This window comes from Hypomesus transpacificus, chromosome 4 (genome assembly GCF_021917145.1).
Source record: "Hypomesus transpacificus isolate Combined female chromosome 4, fHypTra1, whole genome shotgun sequence".
NCBI classification, from domain to species: Eukaryota; Metazoa; Chordata; class Actinopteri; order Osmeriformes; family Osmeridae; genus Hypomesus; species Hypomesus transpacificus.
The window spans coordinates 7096592-7122868 of NC_061063.1; the positions used below are offsets into that span (position 1 = coordinate 7096592).

Genomic DNA, 26277 nt, shown 5'->3' on the forward strand with positions numbered 1-26277 from the left:
AAGATAGGATGGATAAAGACCTTCACCAGTAGACATCTGTTCTATTATTTATCAGCGTCAGTTCATCTTAAAGTTTCTCTTTTGTAGTTGGACAATTATTTTGCGACTTTGAATCTATTTCATACTTAACTCAAAGACAGTCTCTGCAAATGGGCACACAATTTGATGGATGCAGACCAGTAGTCTGCAGAACTGACAGACACATCTATATATAATGAATTGATTGATTATATATTGTGGCACCGAGACACAAAAACCCTTGTGCCATTAAAGGAAAACATGGCGTATCTTACAATACTGTTTACAATTGTACTGCAGTGATTATAAGTGTTGTCTTTACTGCTCCCCAGCGACAGACAATAATCTTCACCCTCAGCTAGAGAGACTAGTGTCCATCATTCCATTTACAATAGTTTGTTGATAATTGGACAATTGTGCATAGGTGCTTAAAAGGCTGATATTTGCCTCCTTGTTAGGCTACCTCAGTTCTTAACTTAGGAAAAACTTGATTTGAAACTTTTTATTGATGTGAAGGTGATATTTTACTAGTCTTAGCAGATTTCTCTCCCCCCACACCCACAAACACACACACACACACACACAAGGACCTCAGACATGCCATAAAATGAGTGACGCAGTGGCTATTGGTGGGCAGTTTCAGCAAGGAGGGACGACAGTCAGGTTTGTTTCTTTAAGTTCAAATGCAAGTACTTTATTTGATCTCATCACAGATTCAGGCAGTGGGCTTTCCGCGTACAATTGTCGTTAACATCAATGTAAAAGCTTTATCTATTTTATCGACTCAGCTTTTTATCTGCTCCATTGCCTTTATCCTGATTTATTGACTACGTTTTATCTGCTCCATTATTTATACCAAAATATACTTATTTATACAAAAAATCATTCCTGTGGTTTTAGCCGCATCTCAATTAACTTTTTTTGTCTTATTTGTAACTTTAGACTAAAGAATTAGTGGCCACTAATCTCTTGCCTTTTCTCCCGTTTTTTTTCGTTAACCCTCACATGACATGAATTAACATCGCGATCTGTCATACAGTTTATTTAGCCTACGGTTTTATAGTCATGACTTTTTTCCAAGTTCGGTCTAAATGTATTGTCTCCCTTGACACTTATGTACCTAACAATTAACTCTATAATTTTCAATATTCTTTAATCTCAAAATGGGCCTTCCTCTTTGGGAATTTGTCCTAGTTTTAACCAAAGTGAGTTTTTTTTTTATTGAGGAGCAGGACCGGATTGGCCACTCGCGGTCTGTTTTTGTGGCTGCGAGGGCCAATGTTGTCATGGAACTGGATTGAAATATGGATCTGTCCGTAGGCTGCCTGCACTTTCAGCAGCCCCACTCTATTTATTTTATATTTTAACGCAGTCCCACTGTATTTACATTTATTATTTTCTCGCAGCCCCCTCAGAGTGCACTCAACCTGCAGGTTAATGATGACGTATTGTCCCGGCCGGTCCAGGGGTGGTCCCAGACCCAAAAATGTAACATGTTGAAGGTATGCAAAACTCCGTTAGGGCTTCCAGTAATATGTTGGCTATTTATTTTTATAATTCCACAGTGATTTTGTGGTTGATAATGGTTAACTTAGGTTTCACGTTTACCAATAAAAGTGAAATCAACCTGGAAACTCTTGCTACTCCCTTCTTCTCGAAATTATTTTGTGTAAAGGTTTTGACGGATAGTTACAGGTAGGAATATTAAACCCTGCAATTTCTTACCGTTGTTTCAGTTTTAATCTTTATTTGTTTTCTGGCCACAACCAGGGGCGTCATTCGACCCATTGTACTGGGGCATGTGCCCCAGTATCTGCTGTGACCAAGTAAAATCTAAAGTTTGCGTTCCACCAATATACTGCGCTCAACAAATTATCTTTTGAGAGCAATACAGAGGCTGTCTGTAAAAAGTCCCAACAGACTTTTCTTTTTGAGGAAGAATAAATCATTCAGGGTGTGCATGACTTTGATGACTGTCTTACCAGGGTTTTATTGAATCTGTCTTGACATTCGGCATTGTGGTGTGGTACAATGGTCTTCCAATGATCAGCAAGCGTAAGCTTACAAAGCTGAGGTAGCATCTAAAGTGGTTGGGTTACATTTACATTTAGTCATTTGCAGACGCTCTTATCCAGAGCGACTTACAGTAAGTACAGTGACATTCCCCCCGAGGCAAGTAGGGTGAAGTGCCTTGCCCAAGGACACAACGTCATTTGGCACAGCCGGGAATTGAACCAGCGACCATCTGACTCCCTGGGGGTACAGCTAGCCCAGCTGCAAGGCATATATGATAAACAAGTTATGGGTAAGGCTAAACACATTTTAAACTGCCCAGATCACCCACTCTTTGGGGAGTTTATCCTGCTCCCTTCGGGTCGCTGCTTTAGGCTACCTAGGTTAGGAACTGGACGTGCCAGAGATTCCTTTATTCCTGTGGCTATTAGGAACCTGAATTCACTTGGCTGACATTTTTTCTTTCGATATAGTAGGCATGTATTTATTTATACTTATTTTTTCCTGTAAATGGCCATTTTGATGGATTCCTGTTATAGGCTACTGTCCCAATTGGACCCTGTCATTGGGTTTGGGGGAAGGTGGGTCTCCATTGTGTCCTGTGTTGTGTAATGTTGTTGGCATTTGGCGGTGCTGTTCTGTGTTTGTGTATATGTTTCTGATCCCTGCTGCACACTCATTTCCTTTTTAAGGATAAATAAAGTTTAAAGTTGGCCACAACACTATCATGATGAAAGTGCAAGTCGGCACTTTCTGTAGGCATGTGAACCTTTGGTCCGTTTTCAGAACTGCTGATATTATGGATCAGAAGGCTGTCGTTTTCGACCTGTATAGGTAGCCCACCCTACGCGCAGGCTAACTGCATTAAAATGGCATGCCTTTGAACCTATACATTAGTATTTTTTACATTTACATTTTACATTTTAGACATTTAGCAGACGATCTTATCCATAGCGACTTACAGTAAGTACAGTGACATTCCCCCCGAGGCAAGTAAGGTGAAGTGTCTTGCCCAAGGACACACGTCATTTGGCAGGGCGGGAAATCGATCCGGCAACCCTCTGATCACTAGCCCGACTCCCTCACCGCTCAGCCATCTGACACCGCTCAGTATGAAGAGCCATGTGAAATACTTTGAACCTGCTAAACAAGGGGGTTAGTTGTTACTGACCCTTTAGACTTAGACCTTAAAGCCTTATTGTACTTTAGGTATGGACAGACTGTTGAAGAAATGTTGCATCAGAAACAGCCTGGTCAAGAAGTGCCTGGCGGAGTGTCTTGGGGTCTTCATTATAATCGTGAGTGTTGAGACTGGGGGGAGTTGCAAGGGTTCGGGTTAGTCTTGTGGTGTACAATGTACAATATATATTTATTGGTCCGTTTGTTCACCTGTGATTATGTCCTATTTAGATTCGATATATTAAAATCAGTTTTAAAAACGTTTTACGTTTTTTGCCATTTGTAACAAGTACATTGGTATTTTATCTACTATTCACGCTAGTATTATCTAATCTATCCATCTGCGAGGTATCTGCTAAGTACAGGAAAGCATAGAAGTGACAAGAACAATATGGTTGATTTGGTTCTAAAGGCTTTAAATTACTAACATCTGTCCATGTGGGGATTAAGTCAGGATTCACAATCAGGATTGTGATTCAGGATTCTTACAGTAATTTACTGTATTATGTTCCTTTACAAGACTAATGACTAGAAAAATGAAAAAAAAAAATGACTAAATGACTAAATAAGACTTTCAATCTTCTCCTGTTTAATATATGTAATGCCTGTAAACTTTCTGTACAAATATGCAATAATACACAGTCCATTATCTTTTCTTCCATCTTTACTTTGCTTTAATTAGTTGATTTCGCAGAAATGAAAACACCAGAAAAAAACCAGCGCCTACAGACAAAATCTCCTCGAAAAAATAGCGGATCTTCACAATAGCTAACCAGGGACTTTGAGCCCTCAGAGAGAGGGCAAAACACTGCCCGGGATGTGGGGGGGGGGGTCCAAATTAAGCGATCAAATGTATCAAAAATTAATTGCAATGAGGTTACAGGGTTATGTTACACCCTATGCAATAAGATGCACATAATAATCTGAATGTTGTGATTATCCAATCCAAACCTCAATCACATATGACCTACAGCCAGTTGCAACGATGGAACAAATCATTAACTGATACATTTCTACAGAACAGACCTCTAAACATATCAACAGTTCAACAGCATGGGGATTTACAACCTGCTCATGGTTACATTTAGTCATTTGAAATGACCTGAACGATACAGTCTGAGAGCTCTCCACTGTGTACTGTGTGATGACTGTGCTGTGTTGTGTTTTGTTGGTTATGTGTTGTGTTGATGTGGTTATGTGTTGTGTTGTGTTGTGTCCTGTGTGGCATGTGAGTGCAGCTGTTTGGATGTGGATCGGTCGCCCAGGTAACAACCTCAGAGAACAAGAACGGCCAATACCTGTCTATCAACCTGGGCTTTGCTCTGGGGACCACCTTTGGGATCTATGTTTCTCGTGGGGTGTCAGGTACAAGCTGGGAAATTATATCTATACTTGAAATGAATTGAAACCAGCTCACTAGAAAAACTTCCCTTTTGTCTCTTAATTTTGTATTTGTGTTCTCAAATCAAATGAACAAATATGTAACTGTAATGAATAACATGTGTTATTGTTCTAAGGTGCCCATCTGAACCCTGCTGTGACTCTCAGTCTGTGCTTCCTGGGCCGGCATCCCTGGTTCGACCTGCCCTTCTATGTGTTCTCCCAGGTGCTGGGGGGTTTTCTGGGTGCAGCCACTGTTGCCCTGCAGTACTACGGTACTGAATCGATCAAAACTGTTTCTTACCTCACTACAGGTATACTCTCAAATGTCTGGCTGATAACAGTCAAGCACAATCTAATGTGTGTGTGTTTGTGTGTGTGTGTATTTAAAGACGCCATCATGTTCTTCGGTGGAGGTAAACTGACTGTGACCGGACCTACTGCTACAGCGGGCATCTTCACAACCTATCCTGCTGACTACCTCAGTCTGTGGGGTGGAGTCATAGACCAGGTCATAAACCAGCAGTATCTACTCACACTTCTCCAGAACTCAAATCACTTATCTTCCTGGGCAAAGGTTTATTGATGACACATCGTTTCTACCAAATAGAATCAAGGAAGAGCAAAAGGGCCTATATACTATCGACTCACCATCATGTGACTTGTGGCGTGTTTGATCCATGCTGTTCAGGTAATTGGTACAGCTGCCCTGATGGTGTGCCTTCTGGCTTTGGGGGACCGTAGGAATTCCCCGGCCCCTCCTGGTCTGGAGCCAGTCCTGGTGGGGGCCGTGGTCCTGTGCATTGGGGTGTCCATGGGCTCCAACAGCGGCTACTCCCTGAACCCGGCCAGGGACTTGGGGCCCCGTCTCTTCACTTATTTCGCTGGCTGGGGTGGAGAGGTGTTCAGGTCAGACAAACACTCACAGACTCCCCCCTCTCTCTTTCTTCTTTTCTCTCAAAGGGGTATGGCAGACACTGAGTGACTCACTTTACTCTAATGTTCCCTCTTTGTCCCTCCCAGTGCTGGAGATGGGTGGTGGTGGGTGCCGCTGGTAGCCACTAATGTCGGTGCCCTGGTGGGAACACTCATCTACGAGCTTGTGGTCGAGGTCCACCATCTAGAGCCGGGGCCCTCTTCCGAACCTCCTGGCCTAGATATGAACGTTGAGGGCAAGCACATTGTGAAGTTGGAGGGAGAACCAGACCTAATTTACTACCCAAAGGAGTTGCAGTGTGGGACGGCAATGTAAAGGAAAAAAGCATTGGGATCAGTCGTACCCGAGAACATGTTGTGGCTTCCCATTCATAGAGGGAATAAGACTTAATTACAAAAGCACTTAAATAGGTGTAAATAGTGTGAAAAGTTACTAGTCTATCGTTTATTTCTATTAGTTATTCACTAAGTAACCCATGTTCCATTTCAGACATTTATTTTAAAACGACACAAAAAGTGTATGGCATTTTCATCAAGCAAACCACAACCATAGAAAATTAAAAGGACACACATGGATTCACTAATTTGCTATATAAATATGACAATAGGTGATAAAAAAACGAACAGAACAACATCCATACAAACAGGCCTCCTTCACAAGACCATAAAGGTCGTAATGAAAGAAATCGAAAATTAAACTGGAGGACAGCAAGCACTGATTCTGTATACGTTATTACAAAAAGAATCATATCAAAGAGATATATGTTTGTTTTCATACACATTATTGAAAGACACTATACGCCAGTGTTCTCACGCTCGCTCCGGCCATTCATTATAATGTAGTACTCCCCTGTTTTTCTTCAGATTGGTTGGTGGTGGTGGTGGGTAGTGGGGGGGGGGGGGGGCAGAAACCAAACAGTACATGTACAAATACTATACGTATTCACATTTTCATAACAAGTAACAAAACTCAAAAGCTTTTCTTTTTGTGTACTGTATATGTATTTACATCGCAACGTACAGGTTGTGCACTAATGGCAAGACTGCGTATTTTCTTGTTCTAGCTTCACTGTAGACAACACCACCACTCACACCACACGGTCTACAACAACTGTGTGTAACCTCCACTCCTACCGAAAAGTTCAAACAACAGAGATGGAAGGAACATCTCATCGCTTTCTTTAAACCATGCGATAGCGCTTCATCTTGAGATAAGACTGGCAGCAAAAATGTTTACAAAGTCAATATTTATTAAAATCAGTGTTTAAAATTCTCCTCGTACTCCCTTTTTTGCTTCTGGTGCCTCTAAGCTTTATCTGACACTGATTTGAAAATGGAACAGTTTTTCAATGCCTTTTTATTACAAAGATGGCCGACAGCTTAGGGACCAGCGGGAGTGCTTCTTCAGTGAATCTGAGAGGATGGCAGGGTGAAGAGTAATAGCAATACTGTACGTCTTCGGGACCCAACTGTTCAGCCGACGAATCTGTATGAAAAAGTTATGGACGACGTTGCGTACAAAAATGTTGGTGAATATAATACAGAGAACGGTAGAAAAGAAGTTAGCTTCCTGTGGAAAGAAACGAAGGTGCAGACAAAGAAAATGAGCGATGTGGTGGTGAAAGATGACGAGACGGGACCAACAGTGTGATTGGGCGTCCGATGTTCTCTAACTGAAACATATTAAATCCTTTCACCTTTTTTTTTAAACTGGAAATGTTGGGGACGGCACACCCTTCACCACCCAAAAACTTAGCCCAGTGTGTGCACTACCTCTACTTATCTTGGACATGTGCTCTATATTAGAAATGTCAATAGACCCAGGGAGGTTTCACTGTTTTCTGTTTGTAGGAGAGAGAAGAAGGCTGAAGAAGACGAGACAGCCCAGGCCCTTTGGTGCTCCAGAAGATGGTATAACTGCACCTCTGTTTTTATAGAGGAAGACTGCATTCACCATTGGACTGAGCTGAATTCACTGCTCAAGGGTACTGTCTGAAAGAATAATCACTAATCCACAATGGTCCATCCATGGTTTGTGAGATAGTCAATGATGTTGGGCGGATATGAAAATCAAGAAAACTAGGCAAATGTACCTGGAACATGGAAACATCTAGTTTATTTAATGTCAAGTCAGATGGTCCTGATTTCATGTAAGGCAGCCATTTTACCACCTAAATGCACTTTCCAACAATGACATTTTAAGTTTGTGTTATCATTCACAGAGAAGAATCAATTGTGGAGAACAGAACTTGTAAGTTCTAAGCAAGAACTGATCAGGTGTACCGGCCATGTGTGTCATTCCATCTTTGACTGGTTCCATGACATAAAAAAAAGGAATTCAGTAGGCTTTGATATAAATCACTGTTTGTACCTCTCATGGATTGTCATCACATTATCAACACTTATGTATTTGCTATCTGCCATGATATAAGTATTAATATTTTCTTGATTATTTTTAATTGTGTAATTTGTGAAATGTTGTATAGAAATATGGAGAGCTATTGTAAAGACCATATAACAACTTGTGGGGCATGACTAGGAAAAATTCTAGTTGAGGACTTGAGTAAGTTGCAAGAGAAATACAAAACATTCCAAATAGCTCACAGTCCAGAGATGATTACTGAGGTGATGGAGCTGGCTGGCAAGAACATCACCAATAACAGGGAAAATGTGCTGAAGGAGATTGAAATGGTCTCGAACTGAACAACTCATGACAAGTCATCACAACAGAGATAATCAGGTCTTCAATGAACTTTGTCATGGAATGGCCAAATAACAGAATCTTGTTCACTTAATTAAAAAGATGATGTTTTTACAGTTTTGTTTTATCTTTGTTTTTCAACATAGTAATTGGTACAGAAATTATAAACTCAATGATTTTAGATGTTTAGTTTTATTCTTCAACCTTTGTTCTTCAACATGGCAATTGATATATATATATATTATTAATCATTAATGATTATATGTAAAAGACAAATTACCCTTTATTACTGTCTTGATAGAGATTATCAAGGGGATGTTTAGAAAATGCACACCCATTTGTTAAAACAACACTGACCCTTTTTGACTGGCAATAAACAGCTTTAAAAAAAGATTTGAAATAGTAGTTTTGGGAAATCTAATAATACCTGATAAAGAACTAGAAAACAAATTGCTAAAAGACATGTCACACAACCAGAGCTAACCAGAGAGAAGGAAACAGTATTGTTCATCATTGGGCAGCTGGAGCCGCTGGAGCTTCTGGAGCTGCTGGAGCTGCTGGAGCTGCTGGAGCTGCTGGAGCTTCTGGAGCCGCTGGAGCCTCTGGAGCCGCTGGAGCTGCTGGAGCGTCTGGAGCCGCTGGAGCTTCTGGAGCCGCTGGAGCTTCTGGAGCTGCTGTAGGCTCAGGACACAGTTTCCTAGAGGATACAACATGTTTTAGTATTAGTATGACATTTCACCGAAGCACTAACAAGAATGTAACAACAATGGTACATGAATCTAATGCTTTGATAAGCAGCCATAAAGGTTCATGTGGACTCACTTTGCAGCTGCTGAGTTCTGTTTGACAAATGTACACACTTGGCTGGTCTTCTCCATCTGCTGGTTGAGACTGGTAACCTCTGCAGTCCAAGACTCTGTTTCTGTTTTGAAAGCAGCTGAACACCAAAAAGAGTTGCGGGATTTAATGTATATGTCTTGTCTCCTTTTACATTAACTACTCAGAAATATGCAGACCTTAACACTGAAACAAAAAAGCCATCATGTTCACCACAAGGTGGCAATGCTGACCAATCTCATGTTGACAAGACCCTCAAATGAATCACTTACCTATATGATCATTCTGCTCCTTTTCTACTTTTAACACTTCTTTCGCCTTTTTAGTCTGAAAATCAAAACATTAGCAGTTAAAATATTACATATATTGTGTATGAGTTACTGTCACAAATCAGACTTTTGAATAAATCAAAAGTGTTAGGGGAAGGGAATCTTTTGACAAATCATGCTGCTGGGGACAGTGATGTTCAAAGCACATAACACTTCCAGAACACTTGAACATAATCCCCCCCCCAACACACAAACAGACTTCTGATTCAAGAGAATATGCCCCACAGAAGTTCATATTTGAGACATAGAAAAAAGCCGGACTTCTGGGTACCAAGAGTTTGTGTGACTTAACATACCTCTGATACTCAAAGGGATCAAACACAAGGTAACAAAGCAGTTTGGCATAAGGCATACAGCTAAACACCATGCATACAAATGCTGTGCTCTCAACCTTTATTTATAGGAGTGAAATTAATAGATAAGAGTTAACTGGATAGACAGGAGTTAACTGGATAGTTTTGTCATATCAAGGGTCCGTCTCTCTTACCTTATCCGCCTGACAGGTCGCAATCTGAGTGTTCTTCATACCACTAACACTGACCAGTTTATTTACTTCCTCTTCATGTTCTTTTATCTCATTCAAAGATTTGTGTAACTGTATTTCCAGTAGTTGGTGGGTTCCTTTACTATCCTCTATTGTTTGGAGGTACAGCTGTAAATTCCTCTCCCGCAGAATTTCTTTCTGCAAATGCGTAGCCACAGCCTGTCGTTGACCGAAGATGACCAGGACCAGTGCCATACACACCAATGCAGAGAGGCAACCCACTATTATCTTGAATTCTGCCATCTCACCGTGTGGGAGTGTTGGTGGCTTTGTATCTGTGGGAAAAGTGCCAAAAAGATCAAACAAGGGAGAGAGCTTCCACTTCTTCCTGTCTGTTACATTTGTGTTTGTCTCAAGTGATTTCAAGTGGTTTCAAAATGTATGTACACCCTGATACTGCCTTACACTTGAACACTCTATGTACTTTCCAACTGGTTCCACCACTTTCTCACAAGCCACTTTACACACTGTCACTTGCTACTGGTTGCTCTACCAGCAAAATTGTTACCCCATTTTTCTTTAGGTTAGTATAGGTCTATAAGGTTAGTATAGGTTATTATGTGTATTAGAGGTTTAGTATACTGTATTGTATATTATTTTGTATATTCAGGAGGTTTATTATATTTTTGCTTATCTAAGGTGAAATTCATGTTCAGAGTACTCAAATGTTATGTTATGCCGATTGACTTTGTGTTGTTCTGTGCATCTGACAATAAAAGACTTGAACTCGAACTTCAATCTATCAGACATGATTTCACTTTGCACTTTTTGTGGTTGTCCTTCGGTAGAGCCTATCACACAAGTAACTACAAGGAACTCACCTGTTCTCTTGTTACACTCTCCGACATATAATACGTTTAAGCTTGGTTTTCCCTTCCAGGTTGTTCGCTCAATTTTCTTTTGAGTAATCCAGTATTTGAAACAGACATCAATACACCAACACTTCAGAGTGTTTTCAATTTCTGGTTTTAAAATGACCAGGAATCCGTAGGATTGTTCTCTAGTTGCTGCCTATTTTGTTTAAAATGTTTTGCGGAAAAACCTGTTCAACTCTACAGACAGGTGTGACTAGTCAGTGGCACATAACCAACCCTGAGGCTTCATTCTTGCAACACCCTTTTTTTTATAATATATATATTTTTTATAATATATATATAATATATAACATTTACATGTAGTCAATTAGCAGACACTCTGATCCAGAGCGACTTACAGTAAGTACAGGGACATTCCCCCGAGACAAGGGCACACATTTTCTCACTTCGCATACTGTAGCGTACTTGCGCAATACTTTTTGGTAGTCTGTAGAGAGGGAATGGCAGTTTGACTAACCCCTGAACCTGCTGAACAAGGCTGGGTGCCTCTGTGGATGATATTATAATCAAGCTTCTCTACTCTTTGCCTTCCTACTCGAAAGTGACGTCCACTGTATAGTTTCTTAATATATTACATAGAAAAAAAATTGACTGTGCAGAAAGTCATCTGATAATATACACTTTGTGAACAAAAAGAAAATCATCATATCAGTTCATTAAAGGCTCAGATAAAGAAACAGTGCATGCGGTTAACTCGACACCCACTGGTGCAAACAGCTGACCACTCCTGAAAGTCCATTGTCTGTAATGACACAATTCATCTGTCGGCCTGTAAGCAATGGCCACACTTGTACCTTGTACTTGTGATTCAAATGGTAGAAAGAGATAAGAAGAGATCATTTTTTTTTGCATTTATCATTCCAATCCCAATTAAACATAGGCTTTCTATGGGTGGTAACCACATGATAACAATGCCTGTCAACAGCATCTAACGAACAGCAGGTCTTGAGGAGTCTCTCACATGGGTTTTAAGAGGGAACACATGCGCCCTTTTCTTGAGAAATGCGCAGTCATGCAATGGTCATCAACGATGATGTCAGATCTATGTTTGTATCCAAGAAGGCCCTTAGTGCTTGATTGTTATCCAGTACAACAATTATAAATAAAGTATGATATTAAACACCTATAAAATGGTGATGGAACACTATCGATAATACCACATCATACATGAGTTTACAATCACAGATCTAAGTTGTGCTTTGTCGTAAATATTTTGCACCTCATTCTACAGCACACACACACACAATTTATCTACAAAAATAGTTATCAGACTCAAAAGATCAGATGATTAAAAAAGGTCATTGTCTGATAAAAGCTGTGTGGATACAAAGTGTGTTTGGTGAAGCTAGGGCACGTCTGGATCTATTTGATCACCACGCCAGTGCCAACTGAATGCTGATTGGCTCTTGGGTGGGAACCTTTAGCAATTTAAGCCTTGGCCACCAGTATGCCCACACACCAGCAATCCATACAGGTGAGAAGATGCTTAGATTCTACCTTCCAGACACAAACTAATTCAAGCACCAATACAGCACATGTTGACATTATATAATGTACATTTTCACTGGATATTTACGTTACAAAGCCATAAGATGCAGTAACAATTAGTACTGGTTAAAAATGACTGTTCTTTCTGATTTGCTTCTTAATCCAATATTTGTGATGTGACATGAACGTTTCAGGAGATGTGTTTTTATGGCATCTGTCAGTAACTCACATTTGTCTTTTGTTGTTTATTAGTCATGGGGACTTTTGTGACTACCCTTGCAGCTCTACTTTTGGGTGGTAAGTCGCATTAAAAACATTTGCCTTTTCTCTAAACAATATGGACAACAGCACAGTCAGAAAACTGGTGAAGTCAAAATGGACCTTAAAATCTCATATAGTGACAGGTAGTAATTATTTTATAATTATTGTTTAGCAGAGATTGTGTCACAAAGACATTCATTAAGCTATTTACTTGATAGCTTAACACAACTGGATATAAAGATGTGACAACATTTACACTTTTTTTTTTAAGTGTGTACAATCCAAGGTAAAATCACAGTCTATGAGATGTCTTAAAACAACAAGGACAGGTAAGACAATGTTTTCCTGAACTCTGGAGATAACACAGATGTGTGACCACTTTCAGGACTGTGTTCAGCAGGACCAGGTGTTTTCCCACCTCAGACTAGTGCCATGTGCATGGTGTCTGGAGACCCCCACTACTTGACCTTCGACGGACAAAACTTTGATTTCAAGGGCACCTGTGTGTACCAGATGGCCAGCGTCTGCCACAACAATGATGATTTGGAGCCTTTTGGTGTTGTAGTGCAGAATGACAACCAGGATAAGAAGGTGGGCTCCGTCACCAAGCTGGTGAAGGTCCATGTCTACGGATATACCATCGTCATAAGCAAGGAGCACCCAGGGCTTGTCATGGTAAGAAATAACATGAAAAGACATGGCAGCATACTTTTTTATTCACAGCTGCTTTAGAGAGTAAAATTACATGTATTTTTTTATCTGTTCACAGATAAATGGTGAGCTGAACAACCTCCCAGTGATGCTGTATAACAACAAACTACAGCTGTACAAGAGTGGCTGGTTTGCAGTGATCGCGAGTGACTTTGGTGTGAAAGTCTCTTATGACTGGGACAGTGTGTCCTTCGTCACTGTTCCCAGCAAGTACGCAGGCGCCATGTGCGGCATGTGTGGCAACTACAACCACAGACCAGACGACGACCTCCAGATGAAAGACGGGAGGCAGGCGGCCTCGGCCGAAGAGCTGGGTCAGAGCTGGACAATGGCCACCATTCCTGGCTGCGTCAATGGCTGCATAGGCCCCTGCCCTGACTGTAACATCACTCAGAGAGATCTGTACGCCACCAACAAGTACTGCGGCATCATCAGTAATGTAACAGGCCCCTTCCGCGACTGTCACGCCGAGGTCGACCCCGCCGGTTTCTTCCAGAACTGCCTGTATGATGTGTGTCTCTACCAGGGCAGCAAGGACATGCAGTGCAAGACTCTTACTGCTTACACGGCTGCCTGTCAGGAGAAAGGGGCCACTGTCTACTCCTGGAGGACTGCTGACTTTTGTGGTGAGCATAACCAAATTGAACTTGGTTGGATTGGCTAAACTCCACAGTATATCCACTCTACAGTATATATACAGACACACACACCACCGAGGAGGAAGGTTTTTGGTGGCGTAGATGGTTAAAGCAGTGTTTATAGACGTGGTCATCACATTCTTAAGTCTTCGCAAGGATTCAAGTTTGAACCCCAGTATGGGCAAGATCGGATGAGAGCTTTACTGACGAGCGATGCATGACCAGTTACAGGGGTGCCGTTGACTCCAGATACATGTTTGAGCTCAGCTAGACCAGGGTCACTGTGGTGCAGAAGTGAATTTAGGGGGGTGAATGAAACTGAGTTGAAGTGGGTAAACGCGCCATCAAAGAGCTAGCTTTTATAAAGATGCTCGTCCAGTCATTCCTCTTTGTGTATGAGACGGGGCATGGGTCAACCAAAGGTATAGTATAAGAGTAACCAAGAGTTTAATATCAATGCAATTTATTCACAGCTTCCCAGTGCAAAGAAGGCAGTCACTATGAGCTTTGTGCCAGCAGCTGCTCTTTGTCATGCCAGACTTTGAACACATCGGCTGGCTGCCAGGCTCCCTGTAGAGAGGGATGTTTCTGCGATAGTGGCTTTGTCCTTAGCGGAGACCAGTGTGTGCCCCTTGCCCAGTGCGGTTGTCAGTATCTGGGCAGATACTACAAAAATGGACAGGTCTTCTACCCTAATGGACTCTGCCAGCAAGAATGCACTTGTAATAGCACGGTAAGATGAACAGAAGTAAATAGGAATGGTACCCATCATTCCATACAGTGGAAAAACCCTTAAACCCTAATCAGTTTCACTCTTTCACGTTTTTTTTCACGTTTTTTTTTCAGGTGAAATGTGTTGAATTCACTTGTGGACCATATGAAAATTGTGCTGTGAAGAACGGAGTCAGATCTTGCCAGCCAGAAGGAAAGGGATTGTGCTCCATCTCAGGTGACCCACATTACAATACCTTTGACAACAACACCTACGACTTCCAAGGCACCTGCACCTACATTGCTGCTCAAGGCTGCTACCTAGAGGGCACTCGCCTTACTCCCTTCACCGTAGCGGTAGAGAATGAGAAGTGGTATGGAATGTCGTCCGATCCACGAGTGTCTGTAGCAAAGCTTGTGGCTGTTGAAGTTTATGGAATCACCTTAACTCTGCACAAGAACGAAATTGGAATGGTCATGGTATGTTTTTTCACACTGATCGTGTCAAATTGCAATTTCTAAATCCTGTTTGTTAATTGCAAATCAAAGGGTTACCCAGCCTTGTGTGTCAGTTGAGATATACCAATCAATCCATTTGCATTAGTGTTTGGAGTATTTATTAAGAATGGATACATTTAAATGCTTTGGGGTGAGAGTCCAGATTGAAATAATAATCTGAAGAGCAAATCCTGTGATCTTCTCCACAGTTAAATGGAATCATGGTGAATATTCCTTTGACAATCCTCAATGGTACAGTGCAGGTTTATCAGGAGGGTTTGTATGATGTAATTGCGACAGACTTTGGTCTGAAAGTCACCTATGACCTGGTCTATAAAGTCACCATCACCGTGCCTGGCAACTACCACGGCAAGACCTGTGGCTTGTGTGGAAACTTCAATGACAACAAAGAAGATGAATTCCAGCTTCCAAACGGGAGCTTAACCAAGGACCTTCTGACCTTCGGGGCGGCCTGGAAGGTGATTGTTCCTGGGGTGGTCTGTGAAGATGGCTGCAGCGGAGATCAATGTCCCCAATGTGACATGACCAATAAGCCTGTGTTTGAGAAAGACTGCAGCATCATTACAGATGCTAATGGTCCCTTTGCCGTCTGTCACAAAGTCATAAACCCAGACTCTTACTACAGAGACTGCGTCTTTGATACCTGTATGGCAATGGGAAACCGTATCATGCTTTGTAACAGCATCAACGCATACATGTCGGACTGCCAGAACTTTGGGGTAAACATCTTGAAATGGAGAACACCAACTTTTTGTCGTGAGTCTATTTGCCAACAACTGACTGACATGGAATGTATTCTATCTCTCACTACATGTCAGCTATGTGTGCCTTCTCAGTAACCAGTGACTATCATAACTCAAATGTGAAAAGTAGATACCAAATTTCTAAAAGCCATGGACTAACATCAATGTATTTTGCTGAATATCCACAGCTTTCTCCTGTCCGGCTAACAGCCATTACCAGGTCTGCGCTGAGACATGTTCATCTCCATGTCCCGGACTCTCAAACGCCATCTCTTGCCCATCCACCTGCGCTGAAGCCTGTGCCTGTGACTCAGGATTCTACTTCAATGGCACAGGCTGCGTGGGCTTGGAACAATGCAGCTGTTACTCTGACGGACATACTTTCAAGGTGAGAGAGTATACTGATTAGAGAGATACTGTCGCTGAAGCGTTCATGGAAGTCTAATCTATGATTTATTTAAATGTTTCTCTGAAGCACATTTTTTGACCAATCGACCAATAAACTGAACCAGATTGTAAAATATTTCATGACGACACGGAGCTCTGAAATTCACGTTTGGTTGTAAATTGTCCAGATTGGGGAAACCTTGATGACAGAAGACTGTTTTGGGGTCTATACCTGCCAAGTATCTGGAGTGGTCCTGTTTCAGTCTGTGACTTGCAAGACTGAGGAGAGCTGTGGGGTCAAGAGGGGCGTGCGAGGCTGTCATCCCAAACAGTGTCAGATTCAGTCTGGTGGAATGTTCACACCTTTCGATGGACAGAGCGGCCACGTCACAGCTTCAGGGTCCTTTGAGTTAGTGAACGTGTGTAACCAGAGTCTGGTGTCTGAGTGGTTCAGTGTGGTGGTGACACTAGAGGAGGAGAACACTGCCCTCAAAGACATGGTTGTCTTGTATGTCTTCTTCAAAGATGTGGTCATAAGTGTCAGTGACAAGCATGAGGTTCAGGTGAGTACATGCCTTAACCATAATGCTTTAAGGTTTACATTGTTCTCTTGACATTCATACAAACTGAAATTAATAGATATTCATTGTTATCAAAACATTTTATGTTTTTTATTCATTAATTAAATGAATGAAATATGAAAATGTCAAATTAATAAAAATGTCTTTACAGGTCAATGGCAAGAAGATGACCCTGCCCAGTTTGATACAAAATAACATTTCAGTGAAAATGTTTGACAAAACTCTGTTTATTGAGAGAAAGTCAAACCTGCAGGTGTCCCTCAGTCCCTCTCTGGAGACCACAGTTGCAGTCAGTGACAACATAGCAGGCAAGATGTGTGGTGCTTGTGGAAGGCTCTTTCCTTCTGGAGCCATGTTCCGTACCTCCAGGAACACCATCCTCACCGCTCTCCTTCAGACCAGAGAGTTTACTTACACACAGCAGTACATGTCTGATTGGATAGCCAGAGACATCCCTCAATGATAAATCAGCTCATGTCAAACATTAAACATGACAATCCGACTGTGCCAATCTAATCTCTAAATCAGAAATATTTTAATTTGTCTGTGAAAGGTTTTTAAATATTGTTTGGTATAACAGCTTTTACAAAGAATGATGATAAACAATACAATATGCAAGGGAGGAGTTTGACATTCTTTTGTTGAATATGCACATTTCCCTCTGTATTTTCCATTCAGCATGAGTTGTTTTTATTTGACAGATATTGACCCTACAGTACATCCTAATAACTTTTTTTCTAAATGACAGTTCAATCGTAATGTGAATTCCATCTTAAGTGTATGTAAACAGTTGCCATTGCTGTTTATGAACATATGAATCATCATCAATAATCTTTTTGATAACAGTCACAAATTCAATAAATGTTCAATAAAGTTAATTTTCAAACAGCACCTCAGATTCACCTCTTAATGTTGAGCATTTGCAGAAATTGTTTAATCCTGTTTATTTCTCAGGTAATTTCTTCCTTGTTCTTTGAGATTGAATTGATATTCTATTACAGTTGTGTCATTTTCAAGATTGTGGGAGAAACTGGTCAGTTTCCCCTTATGTTGTGGCATCACCTTGGGTTCTGGTTTGGAATACAAGTTAGCGATCAGTTGAAAGGACATATAACTGACTAGTCAAAGAAATGAAGCAGACAAGAGTCAGCTGGTGGCTTTGCAAATTCTTTCTGAGACATGAAGGTCAGAAAGCTTCTTTATACAGGAAAAGAGAGAGAGAGATAGATACAGACAGGTGGTGGTAGTGGTACAGAATACAGCAACAAACAACAGTAACTATTTTGGCAACATCTAGATAGACAGGAACGGGATAGACAGTACATTCCCAATTACTGCGAATAGCAGGCGTGACCACATTGAAGAGATAAACAGTATAAAATACAGAATACAACTGCATTCATAGAAATATACTAAACTATACTTCCTGGGAAAATAAAAAGTAGGCTCAACAATACCAACTTCAGTAAGAGGAAGAGAGAGACAAAAAGTGACAAGTTCTTTCACCTGTTATGGATAATTTATTGATTGATCATTTCACAGAGTGATTTTAATAAAATTGTTTAGGAACACGCTACAAAGTAGCCACAAAAATGCATGCACATAACATTTCTTAATGATTAATGTTTAATAACTTTGAAAACTGATTAAGTACGGTAGAGTAGGCTTTTGGATGTTCAGTTGAGCTGGTCCGTCATGTTTACAGCCCACTGCAAAACAAGATACAACAACTTTATTAGAAGGAGAATACAGGACCCCACCACCAAAAATACAATGTTTTAACATGCAGGTTGAACACACTTATACACAAATATATTCTCCTATAAAACAGAGGTATATTTCACACAGTTATTATTGGGAATGAACACAAACTCACCAGGTGGGGAAGTCAGGTGCTATCCAAGAGGCGATGTATTCCTGCATGGACAGCTGCATGTTGTCGTTACTGATGGCTGCCAGTTTCCCACAAGCCCCACACACCTTGTTCACCATGTTCTTACTGACAGTGATTGAGATTTCCTCAGACAGGCTGTAGGACACCCGCAGGCCAGATACCTTCTCAATGACCAGTGTTTTTTCCAACACCTTGACTGAAATCTCATTCTTGTATAGACCGGGCAGAGTGCCAGTTCTACCGTTGACCTGCAAGAGCATGGAAAAGGCATTTAGAATTTGTTTTCAAACATCATGGAATCTCAAGCAAAAACCCTAAGGCCTGGTCTCCCATAATCTATTCATATGGGAGCTGATCCATTATCCGTCAAAGAAATTGTATTTTCATCTTTGTGTGATGTAGCATACTCACCCAAGTCTCATGTTTGTTGTTAACAGAGATCATGAGATCATCAAAGAAGACATACACAGCCACCACCCTCTTCACCCCGGTGTTTCCACACGCCTCCATCTTCACCACCACTCTGAACCACTCGGCTACCAGACCACCGTCGCATGCTTTCACAACCTCATAGGCTCCAGATGCCGTCACAAATCCATTCGTCCCACCGAATATAGTGAACAATCCGCCGGTCTCCATGACGCACTGTTGGGGGAAGCAGCCCCTCACGGCATTCCGCACTTGACATCTTTCATTACTCTGGCACTTCTGTTTTTGACACTGAATCCCACTATCAGCGGTACAAGTGCACAGCTCCTGGCAGTCCTTTGACAGGATAGACTCCCCAATCTAAGACAGACACAAAAAGGCACAGCATATTGTTTCATCATGACAGACATAAATGGACTTAGACGTACACACAGCTGCAACAGCATCCGCCAGCACACAACACAGGCAAAATCAACGTTTTTTCAGGCCTTCACCACTATAATGAAGAATGAATCCTAACGTTTCATTTATGAACCTTATGCTGTGATGTGACCGCACCTTGTAGGTGAGTCCTTTGTAATAGCAGCTGCACTGATCTGGGATAACACATCCAGTCCCATTGAAGTAGTGGCCTGGATTGCAAGCACAGCCCTCAGCGCAGGTGGTGGGGCAGGTGATGGTGTCTGACAGGCCGGGACATGGGGTAGCGCAGATCTCGGAGCACACCTGGTAGTGGCTGTTAGCAGGGCAGTTCAAGGCTGAAAAACAGCACACACACAAAGACCTTGTTATTATCCTGTCTACAGTCATTGCACTTTCAGGCTACTCCTTTTCATGCGTTTCAAGGCTGCTCTTCAACCGAAAACAAGTGTTCCGTATCGCTTTGTCAACCATAAATATGACACGTACGACAAAAGGTGGTTGTTCTCCATTCTTTGATGTTCACCCCAAGGTTCTGGCAGTCAATCGTGTAGGCGGATATGCTGTGACACAGAACGTGGCGGTCTCCTTTAGACAGACACACATCGTAAACGCAGTCTCTGAAGTAAGAGGCGGGGTCTATCCTGGCGTGACAGGCGGCGAAGGGACCATTAGAATTCGTTATGATGCTGCAGTCTTTCTCAAACACGACCTTCTTCTTGTCGTCGCATTTGGGACATTGATCTCCGCTGCAGCCGTCTTCACAGACCACCCCAGGAACACCCACCTTCCAGGCCGCCCCAAAGGTCAGAAGGTTTTTGGCTGCTTTCCCGTCGGGAAGCTGGAAATCATCTTTGTTGTCGTTGTTGAAGTTGCCGCACAGGCCACAGGTCTTGCCTCGGTAGTTGCCAGGCACAGTGACGGTGATGTGGTAGACCAGGTCATAGGTAACTTTCAGGCCAAAATCTGTGATGATGACATCATAAGTGCCATCTTGATAAGCCTGTATTGCTCCGTCATTTAGATTAAGAGGGAGGGTATTCATGACGCCATTCACCTGGATGACACAAGGATAACATGTAATCAGTAAAACTAAACATAAAACAACACAAAACAATATCGATTCATTATCCATTGAATACATCATTTGAAATAATACATTAAGTAAACAAAATGACTTAATCATGCTTAATCATACTCACCATTATCATTCCAATCTGATTTCTATGCAGGATGAGGGTATTGCCATAAACTTCAACAGCCACAAGCTTTGCTACAGACACTCGTGGATCGGACGACATTCCATACCACTTCTCATTCTCTACCGCTACGGTGAAGGGAGTAAGGCGAGTGCCCTCTAGGTGGCAGCCTTGAGCAGCCGTGTAGGTGCAGGTGCCCTGGAAGTCGTAGGTGGTGTTGTCAAAGGTTCTGTAATGTGGGTCGCCTGAGATGGAGCACACTCCCTGTCCTTCTGGCACGCAGGTTCTGATTCCGTTCTTCACAGCACACTGCTCATTCACTCCGCAGCTGAACGAAACACACGTCACCTAAAAACAACAAAACAACAATGAGTGCCTCATTTTTGTATTGGATTTTTTTATGGAAAAGGGATTTTTTTAATCACTGGTTCATCATGAATGTCAATTATCCATTGAATTGCTGTATTAAACAAAGATCTCATGAACAAGAGACATAGATCAACTTTTGAACTATAGTACAGAAATGAACCTAAATGTACTCAACCTGGTTGTTGCTTGGGCTGCAGGTGCACCTCTGAAGGCAGCGGTCATCCCCCCAGAAGGATGCGCCGGCCGTCACATAGTGACCTTTGTACTGGCAGCCACATTGAGACTTGGGCACACACTTGTTGCCGCTACGTAGGAAGCCATCGTCACAGGCACAGGTCTCCACACAATAGCCTTTGCACGTGGAAGGACCGTTTTGATTCTCACACGTGGCAGCACACGGACTTCCACACTGCTCATAGTGGCTGTTTTCTGGGCATGTGGGGTCAGCTGTTGAATTGTAAAGGACATTTAAATGTAGCTGACAGGACCGTCCATTTCCTTGATTTGAACACATTACATATTCTACGTAACTTCACCCCTTACAATTCAAACACTTAATATGTAATATGGGTTAGTAACTCACGACAATGGGCAATACGCCTCCAGTCGTGAATTTTGACGCCTTCTCTCTGGCAGGCATCGCTGTAGACCTGTAGGGTGTTGCAGAGGAAGTTCTTCATGCCCTCGCCCATGCACACATCAAACATGCAGTTCTCACGGTACACCTTTGGCTCGATGACAGCTTTGCAATCTTTGAATGGGCCTTCCATAATGAGTGAGAGCGTACCACAGAAGACCTTATCTGCCATGTGCTCGAAAAATCCATTGTTACACTGGTCACACTGCCCCACGCACTCATCCCGACAGTAGGCGTCATCTGCAGAGCCCGGGACTCTCCAGCTCTTTCCCAAGGCCGTTGGATTATTGGCGGGAGAACCATCAGGTAAGGTTAGGTCATCCTCATTTTTGCCGTTAAAGTTACCGCACAAGCCGCAGGTCCTGCCTGCAAAGCTGCCTGGCACTGTCACGACAAGATGCTGTTGCCAGTCGTACTGCACTGTCAGACCAAAGTCAGTTTCCAAGACAACGGAGAGACCGCTCTGGTATATCTTCAGTTTGCCATTGTTCAGGGTGATTGGCAGATTCCATAACATGTAATCCATCTAAAGATAAATAAAGATAACTGAACAAATGCATCTTATTACATTAAAATAAACATAGAGTACATAGTAAATACCAGCACTTTCAAGCAGAAAAAATGGTACATACCCTCACAAGGCCGAACTCAGAGCGAACTACAGTGATTGTGTATCCGTAGACATTAATAATAATCTTGGCAACAAACGTAACAATTGAGTTTCCCTTTTTGGCATTCTTAGCCTCCACTTCAAATGCTGGATGCCCCTCATCCACGTGACAGTTCTTGGCCATTGTGTAAGTGCAGTTGCCCATGAAGTTGTAGTAGTGGCCGTCAAATGAACGGTAGTGAGGGTCACCCATGGCCCAGCAGGTGCCTGGGGGAAGAACTGGAGGCTTTTTTACACAAATTGGGTTGTTGTCCTTCATTTGACACTCTTCGTCCTTTTGACATGTCATTTGGCTGCACTCAAGCTTCTCTGGGGAGAGAAAGTAAAGGGAAAAATAATAGGATATAATAAAACTGAAACTGAATATGGCAGTCAAGTAGAATAGGTGAGGTAGGCTAAACCATCAAGCAATGAACATCAATGGTCTGCCTTAATTGCTGCAGCATGACTGACTTACCTGGTTGACTAGCAGAGGCAGAAGATCCATATCCAGTGGCAGCAACCACGCCAATACTATAGACGCCAAATGGAGAGTTGGGGTGGGCTATCTGGTGGAACCCAGCACCCCTGCCATAAGAGATATCTGCCCATGAGTACTCACTCTCTCCCACCTGTTTCCAGCTAATGTCACTGGCCATAGGGACCTGGTCTAGCGTTAAACCACCCAGGTCCTGGCTACGAGCTATGATAACAGCCATGTTGGTGAAGTCAGCTTGCCCCTCCAAAGAGTATGAGGTACTAAAATTACTTGTCGGTAGAATGGTCATGAGGAAGGGATCATAAGCTGGGTTTGTATGATCAGGCCCCCCGTTGAACTCAAAAAGGACTTGGATGCCTTTGTCAGCCGTCAAGTGTATGGGATTGGGCCATTGGGAAAACAGCTCAATTTTCTGACCAGGAAGCATTGGCAGAGTCATAGCTTTACCTCCATTGTTCACCTGGATGTTGGTTGCCTGAGATGCTTGGATGAAGACACTGTCATATCGTTTGGGGTCCTCATGGTAGGGCAGGGGTGCAATGATGAATTCCTTTCCCCAGCTGTTTACAGGGAGGAGCTGCTCATACACATGGTCACATGAAGTAAACTTAAATGTACAGGTATGTCCTGTGGATACTGCTACTGGCTGCTTTGAGACTACCCTGCAACCTGTGAGGTCATCAACGCTTTGAATCTGAATGCTCTCAAACGGCTCAAGGTTGAAGGTCAGCTTGCTCCCTGCTTGATACAGACGCCTGTGGAAACGTACGTTTGCCTTCAGGTAAATCTCGACTGAGTTTTGGTTCTTGTGGTTGGTGATAGAAAACTCTTTGAAGGTTTCCAGGGGAGTCCCTTTGGGAGTGAAGATGTAGTACTCTGTCCCCCATTCTTGAACTGGGTAGACCACGGATGTGTCGGCCGTGTCCTTCTTGTAGTTGAGGGACAGCACAGTGACTTCTTGGCTTGCCTCGATCAGAACGGTGGGAAGGTTATTCCAGCTGCCTTTCATCTCCACACCATTGGGAAGCTGGAAGGCCACACCCTGACCTGGGTCGACGCTCTTCTGGTAAACCTGACCCAGGGCCGTTACCTTGACGACGGTGCTTCCGTGGGAGGAAGGCAGAGCGGAGACCTCGATCACGAAGCGTGCTTGGTTATCCCCCATGTAGTTTTGCAAAAAGACAGTGGCAAACTCTTTCCCTGCTGGTGTGGCAGAGCAGAGGCCTGGAAAGACAATTACAAATATAATTGTCAAACATCTCATGGGACAGTTCACCCAAAAATCTTAAATATAATTTTCCTCTTACTTGTAGTGGTGCCGTTTACCCCTCTAGAATGTTTTGGTGTGCTGCCCAGCTTTGGAGATATTGATATTAGAGATGTCTGCCTTGTCTCAAATGTTATGGCGCTAGATGGCACCCGGCTTGTGGTGCTCAAAGCACCCCACAAATACATTTGAAAAACGAATTGATGTCGGTAGAAAGATAAACAGTTCCTGCATGAAACTACTCACAACAAAGTATGTGTATTATCTTGAGTAGGCTAGGTGACAATTTCTGGTAAGGGACATTGTTGTTGAGTTTTTAATTTTTAAATCTAGCCAGCTTCTTTTTTCGAGAGAGAAGGCAGACAATATCTCAGCAAAAGAAAAGGCCAATATCTCCAGAACACCAAAACAATCTTGGGGGATAAATGGCATTAGAGGTAAGAGGAAACTTATGTATTTTTGATCTTTGTGTGAATTGTTCCTTTAAGTAGTCAGACACTGTGGTGAAAATGTGGAGAAAATGTGGTGTATTATTCCTGTCTTGTTGTCACTATGGAGAACCAAATAATACAAAGAAGAAACTAGTTATTCAGCTCATTTTCTCTTCCAGTGGTATTTTCTGTATTTCTTCTGCCTTGTTGTTTGACCTTGTTATCTCATTTTGTTTTGTCTAAAATACTGGCTTGTTTTAGAATCCAGTTCTATCTTACCACAAAGCAGCAAAACAACGACGCTATGAAGCAACCCGTCCATTCTTCCAGCTAAAAAACAAAGAGAAGGTCAAGTACAGAAGTTCGTCTATGGAGGCATATCAGCAATTTAAGTCAACTTGAGATCATCACAGTACGCAGTAGTACAGAGGAATTTTACAGCACATCTGGTACACCAATCATGGTGTTTCCTTAATATTAAACTTTATCAAAGGCTCTAGGCCCAATAGCAAGACATACACCATAAAAAAACAGATACGTAAACACATACAAACATACTCTTATTTATGAGAGTTTTAAAAGGCACCCATACAAATGTTTCCACAGATATGATTGATATCTGACTGAGCTGCACCTGGGACTCGTGATCATCATTATAATAGTTTTGTGACTCATCAAGTCGAGACATAAACTTAAACTTCAGGTTCCTCAATAGAGCTTAGCCCTGAGTCAAAAAAGAGCTTACTAGCATTGCTACACCTGGGCTTTTTCAGCAGTATCCTCAGGCAGTCATTGTATGTATTAACAGATTAACAAGAACATTTTAGATTTCAAGTAACCAAGCAGTACAGATGAATGTTAATCAAGTTATATTATGTGTTACTGTATACAGTTATAAAGTTACACCTGTAGAAATAATGCTACAGTCTACCATGGACATTGATCAGATGATTCTTACCTGAACCAGGTGTCTGGATGATAGGACTTAGGGTACATGGCCTTTTATTGAGGTTTGTTGCTAGATGGTAGCCAATCAGTAGGGTTACACCTCTGTGGCACTTTCAAGTAAAGGCACCACCAGGCACCACATGGCAAAGTCACCTGTCCGGATGTTGGCACTGGGCAGATTCCAACTGTGTTTAATCAATTTCCTTTTGTTTCTGATACTGTTTGAGATCTGTCTGGAAACCATCAGATTTTGTTCAAGATTTAATGTCCCATTGTTGTCCCATTGAGGAAAATTTGATCTCACAGTCGGGGTATGAAGCGGTCACAAGTCCTAGACATCAAGATGTATTGTAATCTTGTAATCAAATACCTTCGGTTTAATGTTTATGATGTGTTTGAGTTCGTCCACCACTACAAAGCAAAGCCCCCCCACCACCCCTTTGCCCCCCCCCCCACACACACACACACACACACACACACATACAGATTATATTTTTGTTTGAGAAACCACAGAGGTTGCAATCATGTACAATTTAAAGATTTAACAGTTTGCTCTTGATGCATTAAAGTATGGTGATAGCTAATCAGTTCACCTCTGGTCCCAGTACACATGTCAAATTTGACATTATTTAGTCAGGGTTTGGCCTTTTGAGGGTATTTCTGAAAGTACTGAATGACAATTAT

General features: G+C 42.1%; 4 protein-coding genes across 6 annotated transcripts; 2 read left to right on the forward strand and 2 right to left on the reverse strand.

Moving 5' to 3' along the window:
- Positions 1-670: 670 nt before the first annotated feature.
- Positions 671-6442, forward strand: aqp10b (aquaporin 10b). Of its 3 annotated transcripts, XM_047018880.1 has the most exons (7): positions 671-681; positions 1425-1520; positions 4449-4575; positions 4728-4865; positions 4983-5101; positions 5282-5499; positions 5614-6442. In XM_047018880.1, exons 2-7 carry the CDS (start codon positions 1512-1514, stop codon positions 5840-5842), a joined length of 840 nt encoding a protein of 279 aa, XP_046874836.1. In that variant the 5' UTR covers positions 671-681; positions 1425-1511; the 3' UTR covers positions 5843-6442. The 3 variants fall into 3 exon arrangements, with proteins under 3 accessions (XP_046874836.1, XP_046874839.1, XP_046874837.1); XM_047018883.1 differs by lacking the exons at positions 671-681; positions 1425-1520 and adding an exon at positions 3240-3329; XM_047018881.1 differs by lacking the exons at positions 671-681; positions 1425-1520 and adding an exon at positions 3243-3329 and having other exon boundaries at positions 5335-5499; positions 5614-5744.
- Positions 6443-8400: 1958 nt separating this feature from the next.
- LOC124466918 (testis-specific gene A8 protein-like) lies at positions 8401-11050 on the reverse strand. The gene is made up of 5 exons (XM_047018884.1): positions 10759-11050; positions 9881-10212; positions 9337-9391; positions 9050-9164; positions 8401-8924 (listed from the first exon to the last, which is right to left on the reverse strand). Exons 2-5 carry the CDS (start codon positions 10178-10180, stop codon positions 8738-8740), a joined length of 657 nt encoding a protein of 218 aa, XP_046874840.1. The 5' UTR covers positions 10181-10212; positions 10759-11050; the 3' UTR covers positions 8401-8737.
- Positions 11051-12180: 1130 nt separating this feature from the next.
- On the forward strand, positions 12181-17742 carry LOC124466911 (IgGFc-binding protein-like). Its single transcript, XM_047018874.1, has 10 exons — positions 12181-12286; positions 12553-12597; positions 12947-13236; positions 13331-13898; positions 14384-14643; positions 14757-15101; positions 15329-15896; positions 16072-16271; positions 16459-16833; positions 17003-17742. The coding sequence occupies exons 1-10, from the start codon at positions 12205-12207 to the stop codon at positions 17312-17314; spliced, it is 3045 nt and encodes a 1014-aa protein (XP_046874830.1). The 5' UTR covers positions 12181-12204; the 3' UTR covers positions 17315-17742.
- A 309-nt stretch (positions 17743-18051) lies between these two features.
- LOC124466909 (IgGFc-binding protein-like) lies at positions 18052-25679 on the reverse strand. The gene is made up of 12 exons (XM_047018872.1): positions 25604-25679; positions 24925-24975; positions 22927-24171; positions 22432-22778; positions 21746-22325; positions 21338-21609; positions 20797-21141; positions 20084-20651; positions 19733-19932; positions 19157-19534; positions 18728-18993; positions 18052-18560 (listed from the first exon to the last, which is right to left on the reverse strand). Exons 2-12 carry the CDS (start codon positions 24965-24967, stop codon positions 18551-18553), a joined length of 4254 nt encoding a protein of 1417 aa, XP_046874828.1. The 5' UTR covers positions 24968-24975; positions 25604-25679; the 3' UTR covers positions 18052-18550.
- Positions 25680-26277: the final 598 nt, after the last annotated feature.